The sequence below is a fragment of the Pangasianodon hypophthalmus genome, chromosome 19 (genome assembly GCF_027358585.1).
Source record: "Pangasianodon hypophthalmus isolate fPanHyp1 chromosome 19, fPanHyp1.pri, whole genome shotgun sequence".
NCBI lineage: Eukaryota > Metazoa > Chordata > Actinopteri > Siluriformes > Pangasiidae > Pangasianodon > Pangasianodon hypophthalmus.
Window position 1 is genome coordinate 16,743,401 of NC_069728.1, and position 24,316 is coordinate 16,767,716.

Genomic DNA, 24,316 nt, shown 5'->3' on the forward strand with positions numbered 1-24,316 from the left:
ACTGATAGAGAATGAACATTTTACTGCAGCCTGAGAGCTCAGTCGCAGATTACAATGCAGTTCTGATTTGAAAATAAATGTTGAGATCTTTAAAACAAGTATAAAAGATGAATAATCCAACTTCATTCTAACTGAAATCTAAATAAAAATAGGAAAAGTTTTGTTTATATGATTAAAAAAATTCAGATGTATGATTTAGCACTGGTTTGGGTTCTGTATGTGGAAGGTTCAGGGATAAAAGGAATAAAAATCTCTAATGCCTCATATAAATAAGTAAAATGATGCATGTTTGCCTGTTTGAGTAGTGGGATTATGCTCATTAAAATAAATCCGTTCTGAAATCACAGGAAGTCCGTGAGTATTTTTTATAACACTGAAAGAGTTGGCATTGCTGAGCTATTGGCTCTTAAATAATCAAATCTGGCTTCGATTAAATAATCTCCTGTTAGTGTGTAATGAATAAAGGCTCCAGTGAGTAAAAACCCCTGCAAGTCCATGAGCAGTGAAAAACATTCTCTTCACTGAGCTCCCCAAAGCAGCTGCGAGCGCTTTATAAACAGCGACGGCTCATTTGGGCCTCGGCTCGTGTTGTTCTGCTCGTGTTCAGCCAGAGAACATGGAAAAGCCGACAGCAAAATAAATGTTCCACTTTCTGCCAGCGACCATCCACAAAGCAGAGAGCCAATCAATTTTCTAAGCAGCTTAAGCAGCAACACTCTCATTCTCTATCAAACACACACAATTTAAAACTGTATGAGGAAAATCACGGATCAATAAAAGATTAACTGATTAAATAATGATCTAAAGACGACTTTACAGAGCAGAAGAAACCAAACATTAAATACGAGAGAGCTGACATGACCATGAATTATTTTACTCACTTCAAACAGACTGTCTGCTAAAGGGTCAAGACACGGTAAATACTGTATGTAAGGAATAAAACACTTAAGGGTGCGCTGTTATAGGAAAATAATCAACAACAGAATGATGTGATGAAGCAAAGCTCATAATTTTGCACTTATAGCACATCCTGAAGTGTTTTATTCTACTTATATTATAGCGATTTGCCAACCATTACCCTTTTTAAGGGTAACATATCAATTGTTTTCTGTTTATTGTTACAGTTAATGTTGTAGAACGTCCGCAAAACATGTTAGTTCCTGTTATCACTTACATTATAGCAGCATCCGTTCCCTCACCAGCCTCTATTTGTTTCTCTCATGAATATATAAAAAAACGCAGCTTGTCATGTTATCGAGAAAAGCATAAACTCCTCCGTCCTGAAGACTTTCCTGTGTCAGAAAACTGAAAATTACAGCTTTACCTCGGACTGTTACAAAGCGCTGACACTGGAGACTCCTTCCATAAATTTTAAATAAACAAAAAAAATTTCTTTACAGAACATTGTTTTTTTTTAAAAGTTCGTTTATGTGGAGCGTCCACCATATACAATAAGTCCTTGTGTAATTTATTAATATAGAAACTATGACGTATTAGAAGGGGCTCATTAATATAAACCTGTGATTTGTAGCTGGAACTACTGTCTGAGCTGCTGCTATAGAAAATGAATTAACACCTTCTGACCAATCAGAACTGAGAATTCAACAATGTTGAATATGAATATCAGCACACATCTCTCTTAACTGGGCAGATTTGAACGAACATTGTTTATAACACAGAGCGTGCTGAGCAAAGCTCTAGCTCTGACAAGTACAAACGATTAATCAGTGTAAAGTGTCGGGGTATTGATTATGTCTCCTGTGCTGAGCAGTGTACATACACATCAAGTACAACGTACGTGAAACTGGGTATAACGACACGACGCCGAACAAAAGCTAGTGAAAATATCATGAATATGAGCACTTGATCTAATATTTCTCAATATGCAGTTATTATAACTCAAATGTAATATTATTCAGCCTGGTTTTAGATGATTTTACTCATTTCAAGCTTTCCATCCATCTATTTTCTGTACCGCTTATCCTACGCAGGATCACAGGGAGCCTGGAGCCTATCACAGGAGACTCGAGGTACAAGGCAGGGGACACCCTGGGTGGGGTGCCAACTCATCACAGGGCACAAACACACACACTTACACACTACAGAACATTTGGAAATGCCAATCAGCCTACGACGCATGTCTTTGGACTGAGGGAGGAAAACAGAGGACCCAGAGGAAACCCCCGAAGCACGGGGAGAACACGCAAACTCCACACACACAGGGCGGAGGCGGGATTCGAACCCCCAGCCCAGAGGTGCGAAGCAACATTTTCTAATTCTATTAGAAATTTAGTGTTTAAAATGAGAAAAATGATCTGCCAATAGAACAAGAATGTTTCAAAGTTGAAATGAATAAAAACGTGTAATTTGGTTTATTGTTATCTTGGACTAGGAAATACATTCGACTATGTTGAGGATTTGTTCACTTGCCAAAAACTTTTTTTTTTTTTTTGCAATAATTTTAAATTAGCTTTGCACAGAAGCTTGAAAGTGTGCACAGGAGATGATGTGATCATAGATGCTTTGTTTTGGACAGCACCAAAAAGCCCAATGATGGAACACAGCATAGTTAGGAATAATGGAATAATACAGGTGCAGAATGTAGTTTATTAAAAAAACGTTTCCTGATCTGTAATAATCACATAATTACGTGTTTCTATTTTTAAATTGGTTTCTTTTGAGCTTTACATTATGTAGCACAGCCGCCATACAAGTCCCTGCGTAAGATGTTACTATAGAAACAGGAATTAATACAAACCTGTGATTTGCAGCTGCACTTTTGTCAGAGCTGCCGTTATAGAAAATTAATCAACACCTTCTGACCAATCAGAACGGAGTGCTCAACAGCACTGTGGTCTAATGATTTACATCCGCACTATCCTTGTCTTCCTTTTGAGTCTGGCTCCTCTCCAGGTCTTTTTTTCCCCTCACCACTGTCACATCTGGATTGTTCACTATGGATCTAAATCTACATCTGAATGCCTGTAAAGCTGCTTTGTGGCAAATGTCTATCCATAAAAGCGCATTACAATTCATCTGAAGATTCATTAGAAATGTTCGTGCATTGTGCAGTATTTCAGTTAGATTCAGTCAAGTTTTCATTTTATGAAAATGTTCTTTCACTGCAAAAAATGACAGCAAGTGAGAATATCTTGAATATAGTCAGATTTATGTACTATTTCCTATTGTAAGAATACAATAAACCAAACATAAGATTATTAAACCTTAAATTATTATTTCTGGACATAATTTACTAATTTTAAGTTTTAAAAATTCTCTTAGCAGATAATTTTGCTTCTTTCTAAAAATAAATGCTTAAAATGATCACAATTATCTGCTAATAGAACAAGACTATTTCTAGCTTGAAATGAGTAAAAATATCTATAAATAGGATGAATAATCTCAGATTTGGTGTCTTGTAATCTTCTACAAGGAGAAACAGATCATTTTGACTATATTCAATATATTTTAACTTGCTAAGATGTCATTTTTTGTATTGTTTAATGGTTTTTAGCTTGCTGTAATAAGCCAGAACTCAACCTCTGTTCAGGTTTTCAGTAACATTTATTAAGCATTCGCACTGGACACTGGACACTATTACATCAACCCTCTTATACGATGAGCCATGACTAATAAATACACTGCTCGGTTTAAGACTTCCGACAAATGGCAAGACACTCGTCGTCTGCGAGCCTCTGAGGTTAGCATTACGGTGTAAAATTCAGTGCAGTGTCTCTCCACAACGCAGCTGATCCACATTCACGTACACATCTTCGGATTTGTCTCTCAGATTTGCAGATTAGGAGTGGGCGATATGACAGTGCAAGAGTGTTGTGAAGAACGTGAGTACTTTTACAACAACAAACTCTAGGGTTACTTACAGTAACGAGTCTGGATGTTAAAAATGTTTCAGCTTGTTATGTTTTTTAAATATCAGTCATTTTGAAAAAACATTTGACTTTCAGTCTCTCATACTGGGGTGCTGTTTTTTTTGGGGGTTTTTTTTTTTTTTTGGATAGTGTTCCTACTTTAACTTCGGTATATACATAATACATTTTTGCCATATCACCCACACCTAATAGACATGTACTTAATTTATATATTAAAAAAAAAAAAAAAAAGAAAAGAAGGAAAAAATGATTTCTTATTTAAGAAGTAAACTGTTGGACGGAGCATTAGCCTGAAAATGTGACTGATTGGCAAAAAAAAAACAAAAAAAAAACAATACAGCATATGATCATAAACAATTTTGTATCAATTGTAAATCAAAGTCAAGTTTTTTTTCAGTACAATCAGTGGCCTAAACGCGCACACACACACGCACGCACGCACACCCCCACACACACGTTTACATTTAACACATTTCACATGCTCCCTCAGGTCCACATGCTCGTACTGTTCACGATTCATTCCAACTGCATTAGATCATTGCTAAGTCATTAATGAGTTTCCTTGTGATGCATGCTGCCGAGATGTTGTGATGGATGACTGGTTTTCCCGTCGTAATGTTCCTTTTCCTCAGTGCACAGTGCTGGCTGACTCAGCGGCCCACGCTACAGTGCTTCCACACACACCAAGAGGACAAAATGGGATGAAGTGTGACGCTGAAATCTACACCATATTGCTAACCGTGTCTCTGGAGCCGCTCACGGATGAATGGAAGTTCTGCTCCGTGTACACGCAGCAGCAGGGCAGGCTCTCACACACGCACACACACACATACACACACACACACACACACTTACAGTTACACGTATTTACTCATTCACTCACACAGAGCCTTGGTGTACAGGGTCAGAACCGGGCCGTGTGTGTTGTGAAGGAGAGATGCTGATGCGGCGTCGGGATGCTGATGCTCAGCTGCGTGTTTTGTAAACATAGAGAGAGAGAGAGAGAGGACGTCTCTCGCATGGATTCCTTCAGTTCAGGTTTTTTGGAGGACTCGCTCACTTCCCCAGTCGCTGCTCGCAGGACGCGTAACGCCGAAGAGCGCAGAGGAAGTCGTCGTAAGAGACGTCTTTGTGGGAAGGCAAAGAGCTGCATGGAAGAGAGACAGACATCTATCAGTAATCATAATGTCTGAGCCTTATTGCACAGAGTCTCATCATTACTCATAAACCTATCACACACACATACAGAGAGAGAGAGAGAGAGAGAGAGAGAGAGAGAGAGAGATAAAGACAGGCAACACCATTTAGGCTTCCTAATTTCTTTTTAAGTCAAGTGTTTTAATCTCGACTAGCAAGCGGGTAAAACAGAAAAGAAAAAGAAAAGTTATCCTTGCTGTTCATCAGCTCTTTCATATAATTCAGTCATTTGTCCCTTCGTTTAATTTATACATTGACTGGATTATGTTTGCTTAATCTATTTACTTCTACTAGCTCCTTTATTAAACCTGTTACTGTATTACACATGCGCCTTCTAAATCACTGCTAATGATGTGTTATGGCTGTGCCAGCGACCTGGGTTTGAATAAATAAGCCCCAATGGATGTTATTTCAATAAATTTCAATAAATGACCTCAGTGGACATTGTTTCATGAAGTGCAAGCTAGAAAGAAATCAGCCCCAGCGTCGCTTCTTCATACACGTGTCTTTTTTGTTACGCCTGCCAGTGATGCTATTGTTTTTGACACCATCAAAGTTAGAAATATCCACTTTAAGCCATTTCTCAACAGAATTATATTTAGATAAATGGCAAAAATTGAACCTTGTTTTTATTTTTTTCCTGAAGAAAGTCAGGGCGTAGCCCCACTAATCCCTCTAAGCACTGAGCCCTGCATGTAGTGCTCTAGTGCTGGATCAGTAACTGATTCTTCATTAAAAAAAAAAACAAAAAAAACCACGATACTTCCCCAAATTGCATTCTATGTTTAAAAATATACTAAGAAAATTAATGTCATTATCTGTATCCTGAAAAGGATATGAAATGTGAGATGCATTAGGGAGGCTGCACTGGTGCACATAATAAGGACAAGGAGACAATTTGTCTTGAGTCTCTAATAACTGGAAGACAGAATAGCTGGCCTTTATTGAGTGTCTGCACTGTTTAAGGTTTGGAAATACATCATCAGGAAATATAATGTTTAAGGTTTGGAAATACACCATCAGGCACAAAGACTTGGACATGGACCTCCATATTGATCCAGGAAGTGAAAAAATTATACGGGATCCTGAAAAAAAAAAGGCGATCCATCGCCATCAAGTGGACGTTCAGGGAAATGCTGACAGCATTATGGTTTAGAAACAGGAGACACCGAGCAAAATCTGTAGCCTTAACAATCATTAAAAAAAAGTGCTAGAGAAAAGTCTCAAGAGGGTTCAACAGTGTTAGAAATAAACACTTTAAAGCTTTAAAAACGTAAAGCTCAGCCAGTGACAAATCAGTAAACGACTCATTATAGCCTCCTGATGAATTCTTTATGCAGAAACTATTAACTGACTACTTGACAGCTGTAACCTAACCGCTAAACTGATCTGCACTGATTTGTTCTTATGTACAGACTTTCTGCATGGCTACTGAAGAATAGAAGAATTTTATGACAGTGAATATTAAACCATAAACAAAGAAATGAGCAACTGAACATCAACACACTGCTTACTGCATGAGGAAGAACACACTCCCGTGAACGCACACTGACCCCCACAGATGTTTACAGAGCTATATATAGGCAACGATCTGCACAGGTCGGATAATCAGACTAATCAGACTATGTAAGGCAGATTTGAGGGAGTGAGCATAGGGATACCGTTCCTCCAGGTTAAAATGACAAAAACTATAATAATAGCTAAAAATCGATATGATGTCACTTTAATTTCATGAGGATCATATTTATCAAGTAATATTTTTCTTATTGATCAAATAAAACCCAACTGAATTTCAATAAATACAAATTCTTGAAGAAAAGGTATAAAAAGACCAAACCAAAATGAATTTGTTTGCTATTTAGAAACTACACACACTTTATAAACACTGCTTTATTATTAATGGTTATAAAAATAAATTCAGGGTTTTTCCTTTCTAGAAATAGAAATAAGTGAATGGTTGGTTTGGGTTTACCCGTGGTCTTTGTGCAATACTCACATGAACTCCGTTAGTCTGATGTGCCAGGGCAGGAAGCCGAGTGTACTCTCCACTGGGCCGAACTTCAGCACCAGCTCGGGGTCTGGGATGTTCTTTGACTCTGGAAAACAAAAACGGTATATATATCATCATATATATATATCATCATATATATATATTGGCTTGTGTGAGTTGGAGAATGTCCTACAAGCAGGTGATTACAGAGTCTCCTTCAGAGAGGGACAGAGAGAGAGCAGTGAACAGCTGCTGGTAGTTTTGAATAGGGTCGGGGGGAATGGGTAAGACACTGGGCTTCTGGGAAAGTTGGAAGGTTGTGAGTTAAAACCCTGACATCACTAAGCTGTCACATTGTTTGGCCTTCAACAATACCTTTATGCCTCAACCTGTCAGTTGTATCCTGTGTGTATTGTAAGTTGCTCTGGATAAAAGCAGGAGGTAAATGTGAATGTAAATGCATCTGGAGGTCTACAGCAGTCACAAACTTTACCAGAGCAGCCGACACTCTGCATATGCAAAAAAAAAAAAAAAAAAAAAAAACCCTATCGGTAGTGTTTACATGAAGCCTAATAATTATTATAATTAATAATTAATAATCCTGCTGAGAGCTCAATCAATTTGGCCAATTTGAATGAAATTCCTATCCGATCGAATGGGGTGGCTAATCTTTTCAATATTCTGTTAAATAGAAGAAGCCATGTAAAACCTTCGTGTCTGATTATTTTCACTATCAGAATCTGTGATTATTCTGTGCATGTGTGTTTGAGATATGTTGCGCTCATGGCTACGTTTAAAAAAAAAAAAAAAAAAAAAAAAAAAAAAAAGTCCTGTGAGAAATGGCAGAATTTTTAATCTATTTTAAATCAAACTAGCATCTTAAGGTAGAAGGAGAACATGAAATGTCCTGAATGAAGCTGACTCAGCGTTTGTTCGACACTTTTATTCAGTGACATGGTTTAGACAGGATTTGTACATGCATATGTTTAAAAAAAAACAACAAAAAAAAACACCTATATTTCTTGTGCAGTTATTCCTAGAATCATTACACTGTTAATATTGTCATTATTAGAAGATAAAGGCAATATATTGATGCTGTTTCAATAACCAGAGCATGTGTGTGTTCCTGAATGTCGGGTAAATATGAAATGCTGAGCAACTCTACTGCGGACAGAAATTGTTCTTCTTGCTTTCTTTTCAATAATAACACTTACGAGACATAAATATTTTAAAACTTGGGGGGGAAAAAAAAAAAAAAAAAAAAAAAAAAAAACACAAGTGGGGAGATTAAAAAGCTAAACACTCAAAGCTGACTCGACTCACACACTGCTTGATGTTATGGTAACATTGCTTCTTGCTTAACTTAAACCAATATCATTGTTATGTTCAGGCAACAACCTTCAGATCCAGAGCCTCGGATCCGGCACTGATCTCTGAAACGCAGTATGAACTAGAACCCTGGTGATGACACGGTTGTGTGTGTATTTCGGTTGAAACACACTGCACTATGTATTCAGTGAATGTTGGTGTGTAGTGACCTCTTACCCCGCAGTAAGGAGTCCAACACAGTGACGTTGATGTCTTTGGATGTGCTCTCTTTCTGCTCTACGGCCTTACACAGCTGCTGCGCCGCTCGCACGATACTGAGCTTCCCGTCGTCTGGAGACAAGACCTTTACCACCGTCTGACACCATGACACTACACACACACACACACACACACACACACACACACACACACACACATGTATCACTGAGTCACCATTAATGTTTTTTTTAGTGAAAACAGATTTAATTAAAGACATTTAATTAAACTATCTACTGTACATGTGGCATGGTAGGACTTATGAACTTCAGACTCTTTGGTTAATTGCATTCAGCTTACCTAAGAAAGACAAAGAATTTTTTAAATACACATCAAACATTGTCTTGAGATTTTCTTCACTTGGTGTGATGTAATTTAGGGAATAAAATGGTTTCCTGAACAGGTAAGTTTAGCTAGTTAAGCAATTTCTTTTTGCCCTGACTGTGAATATCAAATAACATTTAAAAAAAAATCTAGCCTGTTATACCATTACTTTATTAACAGTTGCTACATTTTTTCAGAAAGGAGACCATAGTTTGTCCTCTTGGCTTTATAATTTTTGTGGGGTTCAAGTTTCCTCACAAGAACTGAATCACTTTTCTGTCTTCTCTGACTTTTTTAGTGTTTTTTTTTTTTTTTTTTAGCTTAACTACCATTTAAGACACGACAACTATTAAATCGAGAGGATCAGATCTGTGATACAGCCGTGATAATGCGCACCCCCCCAGGGGAACAACAATTTAAAATATAGGACAAATTTAACAAGAAAAATAGTCTGAAATTAAGTTTTGTCCTGATCTACAAGATCTGTAAACCTGTTCAAGACCTGCTCTACAGAAAGCAGTGTGTAATCTCTGACAGTAGTGGAAGAATGTGAGTGAAATATGTGGTTGGTCTACATGAGGGGCGAGGTGGACTAAAAGTCGTTACAACATAACACTGCTGAATTCTCAAATCGAGAAGGTCAGAAGGTGTTGATTAACTTTCTATAACAGCAGCTCTAACAGCAGTTCTGGCTGTAAATCAGATAACAGGTGACAACCCATTCACGAAGACTTGCACAGCAGACATATAGTGCCACATAATTAATACAATAAATGAACAATAAACGGAAAGCGCTGTTACTAATCAACAGAAAATGTATAAACATTGCTCTGGTGAAGTTTATGTAAAAAGACGTTTACTTAACATTTAAATAAGTTTTAAATAACACTTTAGTCAGTGTCAGTGATTTGAGGTAAAAGCTATGCTTTAAGTTTTCCCTCTTGAGGAAAGTCTTCAGCATAGAGGACTTTCTGGTTTCTTGGTCACATGTCAAGCTGCATTTTTTGTTTTATTAACTTCAAGAGAAAGAAAAAGAGAGGCTGGTGAGGGCACGACTGTTTAGAGCTGTTACAATACGATAAACAAATAAAGAATATGATTTGACTTTATTTAATAAATAAAAAATATCATAATTGTCATAAAGTGCTGTGGTATAAGAGGAATAAAGCACTTCAGGGGTGAAAACAATAACCTGGCTTCATGTCCGTCTGGCTCGTTGATTATTTTGCAGTAACAGCACACCCCTGAGTGTTTTTAGTCCTTCATTTCAGAAAATTCACAACATAGCAAACATTTGGACTGAAGTTTTATTTTTATATATGAATAATATCTTTGTCATTTAACAATTAATATAATCTGATTATGAAAAAGCTTCAGTGAACTGATCATACTCGATGTCTCGCCCTGAGAGTATGCAAACGTACGGAGTCGACTGTAATCTTAAAAGTTAAATCGTTAAATCAGGCTTGATCAGTGTAACTCCATGAATAAACTAAAAGGTAACTTGTAGATTTTAAATCCTGTCACTGTGATTACTATAACTAGCCGTTTCAGTGACATGGGTGGCTGAAATATTTTCTTTATCTCATTTTACCTCATTTTTTCTCTCAGTTCAGTGGCAGCCATTTCAAACTCATTATCTTGGAGGTTCCTCTAGGACAGCAGTCAAGGGATGAGGGATCTAAACAGCACTATTCTGCATACATGAGCACATGTGGTTGGCTAGGGTGAAGACAGGAATAGCTGATTTTGCCACTCGTGGACTCCCAGCCACTTTATTCAGATTCAAACTCATGATAGAAGGTTGAAAGCGTCAAAGCGCCTGGTTGAACATTTTTCATGGACAATGCTGGAAACTCAGAAGTGAACACCAGGAGACTTGCGTATATCTTTCTTCTTTATTGAGAACAAGCTGTTTTGCGCCGCAGTCATCAAGTCTAAACAAGGGACCTGTACATTGTAGTTTTATACACACACACACACACACACAGGTGAAACTCGAAAAATTAGAATATCGTGCAAAAGTTCATTTATTTCAGTAGTGCAACTTAAAAGGTGAAACTAATATATGAGATAGACTCATTACATGCAAAGCAAGATAGTTCAAGCCGTGATTTGTCATAATTGAGATGATTATGGCTTACAGCTCATGAAAACCCCAAATCCACAATCTCAGAAAATTAGAATATTACATGCAATCAATAAAACAAGGATTGTACATAGAACAATATCGGACCTCTGAAAAGTATAAGCATGCATACGTACTCAGTACTTGGTTTGGGCCCCTTTTGCAGCAATTACTGCCTCAATGTGGCGTGGCATGGAAGCTATCAGCCTGTGGCACTGCTGAGGTGTTATGGAAGACCAGGATGTTTGAATAGCGGCCTTCAGCTCTTCTGCATTGTTCGGTCTCATGTCTCTCATCTTTCTCTTGGCAATGCCCTATAGATTCTCTATGGGGTTCAGGTCAGGCGAGTTTGCTGGCCAATCAAGCACAGTAATCCCACGGTCACTGAACCAGGTTTTGGTGCTTTTGGCAGTGTGGGCAGGTGCCAAGTCCTGCTGGAAAATGAAGTCAGCATCCCCATAAAGCTCGTCTGCGGAAGGAAGCATGAAGTGCTCCAAAATCTCCTGGTAGACGGCTGCGTTGACCCTGGACTTAATGAAGCACAGTGGACCAACACCAGCAGATGACATGGCTCCCCAAATCAACACAGACTGTGGAAACTTCACACTGGACTTCAAGCATCTTGCAGTGTGTGCCTCTCCATTCTTCCTCCAGACTCTGGGTCCTTGGTTTCCAAATGAGATGCAAAACTTGCTCTCATCAGAAAAGAGGACTTTGGACCACTGAGCAACAGACCAGTTCTTTTTTTCTTTAGCCCAGGTAAGACGCTTCTGATGTTGTTTGTTGTTCAGGAGCGGCTTGACAAAGAGGAATACGACATTTGAAGCCCATTGCCAGGATCCGTCTGTGTGTGGTGGCTCTTGATGCGCTGACTCCAGCCTCAGTCCACTCCTTGTGAAAGTCCCCAACACTTTTGAATGGCCTTTTCCTGACAATCCTCTCCAGGCTGCGGTCATCCCTGCTGCTTGTGCACCTTTTCCTTCCACACTTTTCCCTACCACATAACTTTCTATTAATGTGCTTTGATACAGCACTTTGGGAACATCCAACTTCTTTTGCAATTACCTTTTGAGGCTTTCCCTCCTTATGGAGGGTGTCAGTGATGGTTTTCTGCACAACTGTCAGGTCAGCAGTCTTTCCCATGATTGTGATTCCTACTGAACTAGACTGAGAGACCATTTAAAGGCTCAGGAACCCTTTGCAGGTGTTATGGCTTAATTAGCTGATTAGAGTGGGACACTTTGAGCCTAGAATATTGCACCTTTTCACAATATTCTAATTTTCTGATATTGTGGATTTGGGGTTTTCATGAGCTGTAAGCCATAATCATCTCAATTATGACAAATCACGGCTTGAACTATCTTGCTTTGCATGTAATGAGTCTATCTCATATATTAGTTTCACCTTTTAAGTTGCATTACTGAAATAAATGAACTTTTGCACGATATTCTAATTTTTCGAGTTTCACCTGTATACATATATATATATATATATATATATTTTAGGGGGCAGTCGTTAGAAAGCGCTCAGTTGACAACCTTAAAGTATGCGAAGGAAGTTCGTAGTTATAGGAAGCCACCCCAGTCTCTGGAGTTTCACCAGCCCTAACGCAATCAGCATAACTGTACCAGTCAGACATGTTATTATCATAAAGACAAGTCCACACCTCAGGTACTGATGATCAGGAATAACGACCACCAATTCCCATAATGCAGCAGGAGCACCAAGAGCCATCACAGAATAAAAGTGATCGCCTCAGTTACCATGCTCGTTTTACTCACAATAAAGAGAACAGGAACTGGCAGAAACCTACTACTAGAAACTTTTCTTAACATAATCGTTCAGCTGATGCTATTGTTGCTTGACTACCAAACAAAATACACATACAGGAAAACAGTGACTCTTAAATTTGTGTTCCTATAACACATCCTTTCACAAGCTCTTAAATTGTCCTGGTAAATTGCCTGGTATGGCCAGTTTGGACCAGTTTGAAAAGAAGCTGTTAGAGGCATGATACATGAGGTGAGTCCTGACAAGCTTTCCCGGTGGAACCTGTTCAAGTGATTTTTGGGTGTTGGCACTCACCTTGTTCCTGTGTGTCTGTGCCATTATTCAGGAACTCTGCCGAGTATTTGCAGCTTTCCGAGCCCAGGAGCTCCTTCTGCTGCTTCACAATCTCCTCCATCAGTCTGGAGTTGTTCCTCCTGAACACACCTGAAGAACAAAGGCGAGGTCAGTGCTGTACTACTAAGCGCTAAGCCTCTGTTCAACATTATAAAAGAGCGGATACTATACAGGGAGGTGCTCATAGTCATCTTTCATCCCCTGAAAAGAAATACGCTGGTGTAGGAGCCATCAGGTTTTAGCATTAGTAACTGAGAACTATGAAAACACAGACAGATTTAGATCTCTCACACAGCAAAGAGTGTGGAAGCTGGTGCATTGCTTTAATTTTAGTCCTCATGACTCTGTCTCACACCCACCCACACACACACACATACACACACACACACACACACTATTCCCTCAGCCTGCATGACGGTCCCTGTCTGTGTCTCTGTATCTGGCATCAGTGTTGAGCTTGTTCAGTTGCTTAATCTCGGTTAAAGGTAAATGCTGGCTGCAGTTCAACCCCGCACACACACACACACACACACACACACACACACACACACACACACACACACACACACACACACACACACACTGCATGTCGAAATATTCCCAAATTGAAGACTATTTCTACATCCAGATCTCTGTAAAGCTGCTTCGTGTTGCAATATCCATTGTTTCAAGCACCATAAAAAATAAAACTGAATTGAATCGAACTGCTCATTCATGTAATAATCCAATCAGCCAATCACATGGCAGCAGCAGAACGCAGAAGAACACGCAGACACGGATCAAGAGCTTCAGTTAATGTTCACATCGAACATCAGAATCAGGAAAAAATGTGATCTCACTGACTTTGACTTTGGAATGTATGCTGGTGCCAGTTTGAATATTTCAGAAACTTGCTGATCTCCTGGGATTTTCTCTCACACACACACTCACTCACACACACACACACACACACTCACACACACTCACACACACTCACACACACACACACACACACACACACACACACACACACACACACACACACACACACCAGTCTCTAGAGGTTACACAGAATGGTGCATAAAACAAAAAACAGCCATTTCTGGGAGAAGAGACACCTCTTTCATGAGAGAGGTCAGAGGAGAACGGCCAGACTGGTTCGAGCTGACAGGAAGGCTACGGTAACTCAATAATCACTCTTTACAACCGTGGTGAGCAGAAAAGCATCTCAGAACGCACAATACGTCAATCCTTGGAAGGTTGAAATCAACTGGAAGGTTGAAAATTAAAAAAAAAAAAAAAAACTATTTCACTCTTGCCTCACACACACGTCTCAGTTTGGTTAGCAATAAGGAGAACACATGCACAGGTACAGTTCGGGCCACTGAGCAGTGGACACAACAAAACAGCAACGTAACACACTATATTAAATTCCATATTGATTCCTGATTAACTGAAGATATAGCCTACTGAAAACATCAGTGGTGTGTTTGGAATGGATTTCAACCCAAGCGCCTGGACACGCTGGCAGCTCCAGCTCTGCAATTCCTACACTATGACTAAAGGGGCAATAAAATGTTTATAACCCGCTGACGTGAACATGTTTATGGTATGGAGACATATGGATGGAGACGGATCAGTAAGTGGTGCTTCACATGTTTAAGAATGATTCAGATTTTATGTCAAATTAGCCTAAAAGATATGGCTCAACATGAATCCCAGAACATTACAGACCTTGTGATTATAATCACTCCATGTAATAAAATACATGATGATAAACCCATGATTCGGTTTAAGTGAGCCCAGTTTCTGCACAAGACTGTAGCTTTATTAGATTTTACTTTTTGCATTATCTCGTACAACTGTCATCATTTCGGTTGGTTTTGTTCATTGCGTTTATAGCATGACGTCAAAGTGTAGTCACAAGCTCATAATTACGTATATTTCTGACAGCTGAGGGACTTTTACTAAACAATCAGTGTTTGACAGTTTGATAGTACATAATATTTTCTTTTAGATGCATTAGCTTAAATGAATGCACGAGTGGTCATGTTCTTATTTCATTACGCATGTTCCTTTTTCACCATATGCTTGTTGGGTTTTAAGTACCATGATATCATCATCATTCATCTTCAGTAAGCTTTTCATCCTAGTTAGGGTCACGATGGATCCGGAGTCGATCCTGGGAACACTGGGTGTGAGGTAGGAATACACCCTGAATTGAGTGCGATGCCAGTTCATACACACATAAATTCATAGCTAGGGGCAATCCAGCGTAGCCAATCTACCCTCGGCATGTTTCGTGGAGAAGGGAGGAAAACGGAGAACCCAGAGGAGAACATGTGAAGCTCCACAAAGACATTAACCTGAGCTCAGGATCAAACTAATTCCCCCGGAGCTCCTGTGTCACTGTTTCACCTACTAGTACGACATCATACAACCTTCAGATTTTTAAGACTAGATTATCATAACGTTAAAACGTCAAACAGATGAAGGCTCCAAACATGACATACATTGATATTAAGCTTTGCTAGGAATTTTCTATGTATTATGTATACATATTATTCTGTGTAGGAGTATTCTATCTATACTGCTGCTGTAGTAGTTGTTGTTTTGTTGTTGTTATTGTTATTGTTATTATTATGATTATTATTATTGTTAAGGGTTATTATCAGTTCCTCTGGAGAATGTCATAAGGCTGACAAAGTGTTGCTTGCTGAGGAAAATTTGGAAAAACACAAATGAAGAAGTGATGACAGCAGAGCACCTGACTCTCTCAGACATGGGCCGCGTCTCAAATCGAACAGCTAGTCCACTATGTAGGGCGCAACAGCTATAACTCCATAGTAACACCAGTACACCTATATAGGGAACACTGAGCCGTTTAGGACGCGGCCCAACACTTCTGTAGTTCATCTATTTCCTATTATTATTGTTATTATCTGCCACATTAATAATACAAAGGCCTTTTTTTTACCTTCGTTATCATACACGCTGACATAAGAGATGCCGAGGGCCATACACCACACCACCACATTAGCCATGTCGGTGTAATGCGCCTCCTCCTCCGCGACCAGCAGCCCGACGTGCAGCGGCAGCTTCTCCAAAGCCTTCCCGTCCGTCAGCAGCCGACACCGGCGGCTCGGTCGCTTCCCCGCCGCGGCTCCGAGCTTCTTCTGGTTAGCAAACCCGAGCGCTAGCGGGAGCAGCACAGCAGCCGCGGCTCGTCTCCATAGCAGCCAGGTGCGCTTCCATGCGCGCGCCTGGAACCAGGACACCGCCGCGCGCTGAAGCTGGAGGAGGACGTGCAAAACTCGCCATACCAACTCATACACTAACGCCATAATTAAATTAAAAATAATAATAACAATAATAACAGTTTAAAATCTCCTAATTAGATTTCGAGTTTGTCAGGGACTCAAACAAGCCCGCATCGCTAACGTCCGTGTTTATTTAAACAGCGAGCGTTAATCGAGCCGGTAACAAGCCATTCGATTACTGCCAACACCTCAAACTGCCGGCCGCCATTTTGTTAACCTTTACACTTTACACTCCCGAGTTACGTGTAGCGCTCTGATTGGTCAACCCCCGGAAATTCAAGGCTCGAGCCAATAAAAGAGGAACACTTCCTGTGTCTTAAAATGAGAAAATCAGATTTTTGAAAGATGAGATTGTAGCTGTGAATGCACGGATTTAAGCGGAACTAACTAACTAACTAACTAACTGCTTCTGCTACCACTTCTTCTTCTTCTACTACTACTACAAAAAAAAAAAAAAAACATACTACTCCTCCTCCTACTACTAATAATAATAATAATAACAATAACAACAATTACTACTACTGCTACTACTACTAATATTAATAATAATAACAATTACTACTACTACTACTAATAATAATAACAATTACTTCTACTGCTACTACTACTAATATTAATAATAATAACAATTACTACTACTACTACTAATAATAATAACAATTACTTCTACTACCACTACTAATATTAATAATAACAATTACTACTACTGCTACTATTAACAACAACAATTACTACTACTACTACTACTACTACTACTAATAATAATAATAATAGCCTTGAATATATCTAAAAATATTTTTCGATCTAGTATTTGTTTAATATAGGCTTAAATCTTATAGAAGATAGACAGTGGGGAAAAAGTCATATAACAACAACAACAACAACAACAACAATGATATTATAATTTTTCCCCCAAAATTGAGTAAAGTGCTTATACTAACAACAGGTGTTTATTTTGCTCACACTCAAAATACATATTAAATATATTTTATTTAATATAAAGTCACATAATTTTTTTATGAAGACATAAAGCTGGGACATAAAACGTTTTAACTTTTTCCATTTTTTCCATAAGAATGGAACGTAAATAAGTACATAACAATAGGATCAGTAAATAAAAAAAAGGACACCAAATAGTGTATACACGATATAACAAAATGTACCATATGATTTATTGAGTAATGTAATGTGGACTAGTGCGTAGAAAAGGGATTTAAATAGAGTTTTACAGTGAATGAAAGAAGATCTGTGGCGCCCTCTGGTGGTTTAATGTGTTACTGTAGGTGAAATCTTAAAGCTGGTCAATCTAGACTCTAGACTTTAGAATTAAAAAAATGTTACACATTAAAAATGCATTACATACACTCTGATACAAAATGACAGAAAATTAAAAATAAAAATCCCTAAGCATCATGTTGTCTATGAACTATATAAAAAGTGAACTGTACATTGTAATTCTAATATTTCCTAACTTGCTGTTTTTTCTCTTCAAATTAAAAGTCATAGTCATCATACTCTTCATTGTCTGTGTTTACTGTATGGCTCTCTGGTAAGAACTCTCTGTTCTGTGCCTCACACGTCTCTTGGGCCATGATGTACGCTTGCCAGATGTCCAGTGATGAATGGACAGGTTCAGTGCAGAATTCTGTGCTCATGTCCACATCCCGAGCCAGCAGTGCTCTTTTGACTTTGACGAGCTCGCATGTGCAGTTCCACTGGTTTCCCTCTAGGTACAGAGTCCTCAGTCTGGGCAGCAGGCTCATGGCAGGCAGCGAGGAGAGCCTGTTGTTGCGCACATTCAGCACTTGAAGGCGCTTGAGGGGCTTCAGGGTGCTTTCTTGAATCATGGTAATGCGGTTTCCTTTCAGATCCAGGCGCACTAGTGACTCAGGGAGCCTAGATTGGGCACAGAGGTCAGCAGAACGGTCAGTAATAAACGTCATACTGTTGGATGGATTCTGTAAAGATTTGCACTAACCAACAACGGTTTATGCCCGAGCATCACTCTTGCTTCAGTGTTTAATCTCACCTGGATCCTGTAGATAGACCTAAGAGCTGCTGCTGTAATCATAAAGTCTGTCCTGTCTCCTGTCTGTCATTCCAGGACTCTTATTCACAATCTGCTCATCCTGAACATCCTTTCATTACGCTTAATATTGTTCAACTTTAATCTTCTACACTTGGACACCTGCGACTAAACCAATGATGAGTGACATGTATGCTCTCTTCTCTTTCCTTTTCTCCCTCTACAAATGACCAAGCTAGCAACTCCATTAAAAAAACTATAAAATGGTATATTTAAATTTATATGGAGGAAATACCTCAGTATTGAACTATTTTATGCCACAGGCTATTACATCAGTAGGCAAGCTAAATGGCAATTAAATATATATATATATATATATATATATATATATATATATATATTAAACCTTGCTAGGGTAAGTGTATCTTTGGTTGTAATGTTTGTCGAGAGGAATTCAATGACGTGTTTCAATATTCAATATTCAATATTTATTCCCTCAACGCTTCCGTGGCTTCCACCCACCCTCACTGAATTATTTTTTATTTTTTATTTTTACAATTTACCCACTGGATATAATTAATATAATGTATGCAAAATACCCCAAAATGAACCTTTAGCAGCCCAAATAAGTGCCATCTGACAACACTATACCTTCGGCTTCTGGATTACCACCCCAGCTGTACTGAACATTTTTGCCATTTTACAACTTTAAAAGTGATTTAAAAGATGCTTCTTCTCACTTTTAGTCAGTGTCGGTAATGAAATGAACTGACCCATGTGGGAGGGTGGAGAGGAGGTTCTGCTCCAGAGCCAGGTTGGTGAGGTGAATACAGTCCCTCAGAGCGTTGGGTTCAAACTGTCGGATGGTGTTGTTCTCCAGAAACAGATGTTTCAGGTGCCTTAGACCAGACAGCTGCTGATGGGTCACATCCTGTATCTGATTCTGCCCACAGTCCAACTTCTCGAGTTTAGTCGACAGCCTGCTGGGCAGCACTCGCAGCTGGTTACCTGCCAACTCCAACACGGTGAGATTGGGCAGCCGAAGACCGCCGTCTACAGACACCAGTCTGTTGAAGCAAGCAGACAGAGTCGTAAGGTCACGCAGTTGGGCCAGATCACGGCTCTTTAATGATCTGATCTGGTTTCTGTCCAGGTTCAGGTGAATCAGGGCTTGTGGGAGGTTGTGAGGAACTTTGGTCAGAAGGTTTGAGGACAAGTCTAAAGTCTTTAGAAGTTGCAGTGATGAGAAGAGAGCTGACGGGAGTGATGAGATCTTATTATTTGCCAGACTAAACCAATTCAGCACTGGCAACCTGAGAACTCCCTGGACAGTCTCAATTTTATTACCATCCAGATAGAGAGACTCCAGCTTTAGCAGGGCTGAGAGGGTGCTGGCGCGCACCGTGGTAATCAGATTATTCTGCAGATTTAGGACACGAAGTCTCCTCAGGCCGTGAAGAGCAGACTCCTGCAGCGTGTGGATCCGGTTGTGACCCATGTGGAGGATCTCGAGGCTGGAGGGAAGACCGCGAGGGATGTGGCGCAGCTTGTTCTTCTGGAGATCCAAAGACTTCAAATGCTTTTGAGCCCTGAATGTGTTGGCATCGACCTGCTCCACTCCACATGATGACAGGATGACTTCTTCAAGACCTGGCAAGCCAGACAATTCTCTACTCTAAAATTTAAAAACAAGTATTAAAGGAGCAGTTTGTAATTTGCGCTGAAAACACTTACAAACCTTCCCCTTAACCCCAGCCACCATTTCTCTTAAAACTACATATGCATCATGAGTTGCCTTTCAGGAAAAATGGGCACGGCTGAAGTTCTACTGTTCCAGCTAGAGATAGAGTTAATTTCAGGGCCAGAAAAATATAAACATAAACCTGAAATCAACACATAATCATGACCTGCTCTTAGATAAGCAAATTACTTAACAATCACAAAGAAATCACTATACACTCTGTTACTCAGTGTGGAAGTAGTGTACCTCTGGTTGTGCACTGGATTTACAGTGCATTCTGGGTATTGAGATGACATTACAAAATGGCTGCATCCCAAATAAGTCACTTCATTGTGAATGAGAACAAATTCAGACACTGCATAAGAAGCTAGTGAGATCCATCACACAGCAATGTTGCTAATCACAGGTTCTCCAAGGTACACTCTTAAAACTGGCTCCTCCAAGATTTTTTAGGATGGATAATGGTTCTAGCTTTCTAAAAGGACACTCCTCAGAACCTTTTCTGAAAAGGAACCCTTTGTTATAGAGTTTCAGAAGGACGAACGCTTCTAGACCTGTAAATGTTACTATAGCTTTAAAATTACAGGAATTAAACAGTGGTAGAAATATTATTAAATATTACAAACTGCACATTTTGAAAGCATGTGGTGCAGGTATTTAATGAAACCTGAAACAAACCACACTTTTAGAAAAAGGGTTCTTCAAGGGTTCTTTAAGGGTTTATTTGGATGATTATGTGTTTGCAACTTCTTCCTGGAACCCTCTCTGTTGTAGATTTTAGTTAACATCTTTACGGGACAAAATGAATAAACCTTAAGGAGTTTCTTCTACATTTTCTAAGAGAAAATCCCAAGAGTCCTTTGGGTCATTAAGTTTTTAGATTTCTAAAGAGATTCTCCTCTCTGATTAAGAAAGCCTCTGTAGGGTTCACAAAACCTTTAAAGGATCCTTAAGAGATCTATTTTACAGTTACAGGAGTCTTTACAAAAGTTGGGAACCGAAGATCTAACCTGCCTGACATAACACACACACACACACACACACACACACACACATTTGCATGGGACACATACTGATTTGCATCCCATTCAAAATGGAGTCACTTTTCCTCCTACCTTATTGACCTTTTCATTTCTTCACCCTGAATAGAGAGGTGTAAAGGTCTGGAAGTTATATTACTTGGCATGTGCTTAGCAACTAAGCTGGGACTCTGTGGTTTTTCTTAAGCATTGAGCTATGGATTAGAAGGTCATGAGTTCAAATCCCAGCACAACCAAGCTGCCACTTTTGGGCCCTTGAGCAAGTCTTTTAGCCCACAACTGCTCAGTTTTTCCTCTCTCATTTGTAAGTGGCTTTGGATAAAAGCCACAGGCAAATGAGGTCAATGTAAGATCACCAGAGATCAACACAATGTCACTGTATCTCCTGTATATCTGTTCAGCGCTCCAAGTATCTGTATCTGTATATGGATTTAAACCTGAAGTTTATAATATTAACCCTATGACTATGTCCCTGGAACACTGGAAAACAAAGAAAAAAAAAACTCTCAGCATGATCTGTGAATTTTGGCAGTTCCTAAACCCAATATCACTGGCGAGGTGTGCACAGGACTGTTTTTTTTTTTTTTTTTTTTTTTATCCCACTCACACAATTATTATTTTTGTTTGTACCTACCTGTAATATTTTCTAACAAATTCTTTTGTTTCTTTTCCCCAAAATATAAAAAGAACTAGTAGCCTAATATAAACCGCCATGACCCTTACCAGGTAGTTGAATACAGGATGTTTATGAGAGTGGTCTTTATTTGAGCTTCACACCTGACCACTCACTCATGCTTGCATGAAAGTAAAAAGCATCCTACTCAGTTGGGATCCCAAATCAGTCCCAATGCACACTACTAGTCTCATTCAGATGCCATAGGAACCTCTCTGCAAACTTCTGGAGGAAAAAACCTGCATACTGCACATCCTATTCATATCTGTATTTGTATCTGTTTAGAATGTATTATCTGTTCATTTCATGTAATGTATTCGTATTTGGTTAGATAGATAGATAGATAGATAGATGTTATGTTAGTATAGTTATTGTCTGATTTGACTGGTAACTTGAATTTAATCCAAACTTCAAGCAGGCCTATAAATAGTGTCATCTTGAATCTAACTTGTGTTCTGTTGAATTCAGGAATAAATATTATTGTACACATTTCCATAATAATGTATGTTCTGTACAGTCAGAATGAGCCCTTGCATTTGTAACCGCAAAACTGAAACATCTGAGTTCAATATCAACCAAATAACCACCAAGTAATTACAATACAAAGCAAACTAGCAAGAAAAATATTTACTACATCAACTATACATAGCAAATGTATGTGCATGTATTGTAATGCCAGTGTAATGTAAAAACGTAATTTTTTGCACTTATTGCTGTCTGATTAGGAAAAAAAATAGCGTATCTTGAGTTTGAGATGTGATATGAGCTTCGTGTTTGTACAGAGAAACGTGTGAGGAGTTTTGAAAAAGTGTTGATGAATAATGCTTGTAAAGAATTGTAATTTAATTGAATATTTGTCAGTTCTATCTAGATAGCCATGAGTGTTATATATCAGTGCTTTCCTGTTTTTTTTTTCAGAAAGACTATAGTGCAGGATTCATTCATAGTCTATCAGCACAAACAACCGTATGACCTTTATATGTATATATATACAGTAGTGTGCAAAAGTCTTAGGCACATGCAAAGAAATGCTGTAGAGCAAAGATGCCTTCAGAAATAATGAAACTAAATGTTTCTACATTTAAAAAATACTATAAAGAGCAGTAAACAGTAATAAATGAGACAAAGTCAATATTTGGTGTGACGATCCTTCGCTTTAAAAAAAAAAAATAGTAGTCTCAGGTGCAGTGTGTGCAGTTTTATAAGGAAATGAGCTGTAAGTGTTACTGAGCATCTTGCAGAAGCAGCCGCAGTTCTTCTGGAGACTTTGACTGTCGACTTGCTTCTTATTTTTGCAGCGAAACCCGGCAGCCTTCATTATGTTTTTATCTGAAAAGTGTCTCTTATGGAATCTGCTGCTTTCTTTACTGACATACAAACATTTTTCTGTAAAATTTTATTTTGTGCTGGAAAACTAATGTTTGGAATCTAAAATGTTTTTGTACTGAATCAATAATGTAGAATCATAAAATAGAAATCTATAACAAAGTATGTACTAAAACAAAAATAGGGTGCCTAAGACTTTTGCACAGTACTGTACACACACACACACACACACACACACACACACATATATATATATTGTATATATATATATATATATATATATATATATATATATATATATATATATATATATATATATATATCCCATTATATTGGTTTCTCAATAAACCTCAAATCAGTTACAGGCTTCCTGGTTGACCATTACAGCTCATTCACATTGAACCCATATGGAAAATACCATTACAAAGCCACTTGTAACCAATAGAAGCCTGTGCCAAGTTGACAGATATTAAGCATTACCTTTATCTCCTTTATGTGGTTATATCCTAAGTTCAGTTTCCTCACGTCTCCTGGGATGCCCGAGGGTATAGACTGCACCCTAAAACATTGCACAGACGCTGCTGGTTCACACACACATTTCTCTGGACATACATGGCAGAACACAGAGCTGAGATTATAGAGCAGAGTGTAAAGGAGAACGTGAAGCATCCACATCATGGAGACATGACTCGGGCTAAGCCAGTGCTGAAACAGCTTCCTGAGACTCGGAGGCTTAAATAGCTGATCTGCCAGTGAGAGAAGGACTCCTCTGGTTTATCTGGAACAATGGCTCAGATCATTATCTCAGTTAGAAAACACTGACACGGAACTGGCATCTTGGTTGTAGATTGTCCTCTCTGTTTGCAGACGTGAGAAACTTGCTGATAAACTGTTTACAGCCCAATGCCATTTCCTCTGCTTAAGTACTTTTACTAAATGAGTTCCCTTAGCATGGGTCACTAAAAAGGACAGCA

General features: G+C 38.8%; 2 protein-coding genes across 2 annotated transcripts; both read right to left on the reverse strand.

Annotated features, from left to right (window-relative positions):
- Window positions 1-3,545: 3,545 nt before the first annotated feature.
- On the reverse strand, window positions 3,546-16,772 carry nus1 (NUS1 dehydrodolichyl diphosphate synthase subunit). Its single transcript, XM_034313953.2, has 5 exons — window positions 16,194-16,772; window positions 13,199-13,327; window positions 8,623-8,775; window positions 7,084-7,183; window positions 3,546-5,037 (listed from the first exon to the last, which is right to left on the reverse strand). The coding sequence occupies exons 1-5, from the start codon at window positions 16,558-16,560 to the stop codon at window positions 4,947-4,949; spliced, it is 840 nt and encodes a 279-aa protein (XP_034169844.1). The 5' UTR covers window positions 16,561-16,772; the 3' UTR covers window positions 3,546-4,946.
- Window positions 16,773-17,325: 553 nt separating this feature from the next.
- On the reverse strand, window positions 17,326-24,055 carry LOC113531921 (nephrocan-like). Its single transcript, XM_034313852.2, has 3 exons — window positions 23,823-24,055; window positions 19,336-20,237; window positions 17,326-18,432 (listed from the first exon to the last, which is right to left on the reverse strand). Exons 1-3 carry the CDS (start codon window positions 24,018-24,020, stop codon window positions 18,030-18,032), a joined length of 1,503 nt encoding a protein of 500 aa, XP_034169743.2. The 5' UTR covers window positions 24,021-24,055; the 3' UTR covers window positions 17,326-18,029.
- Window positions 24,056-24,316: the final 261 nt, after the last annotated feature.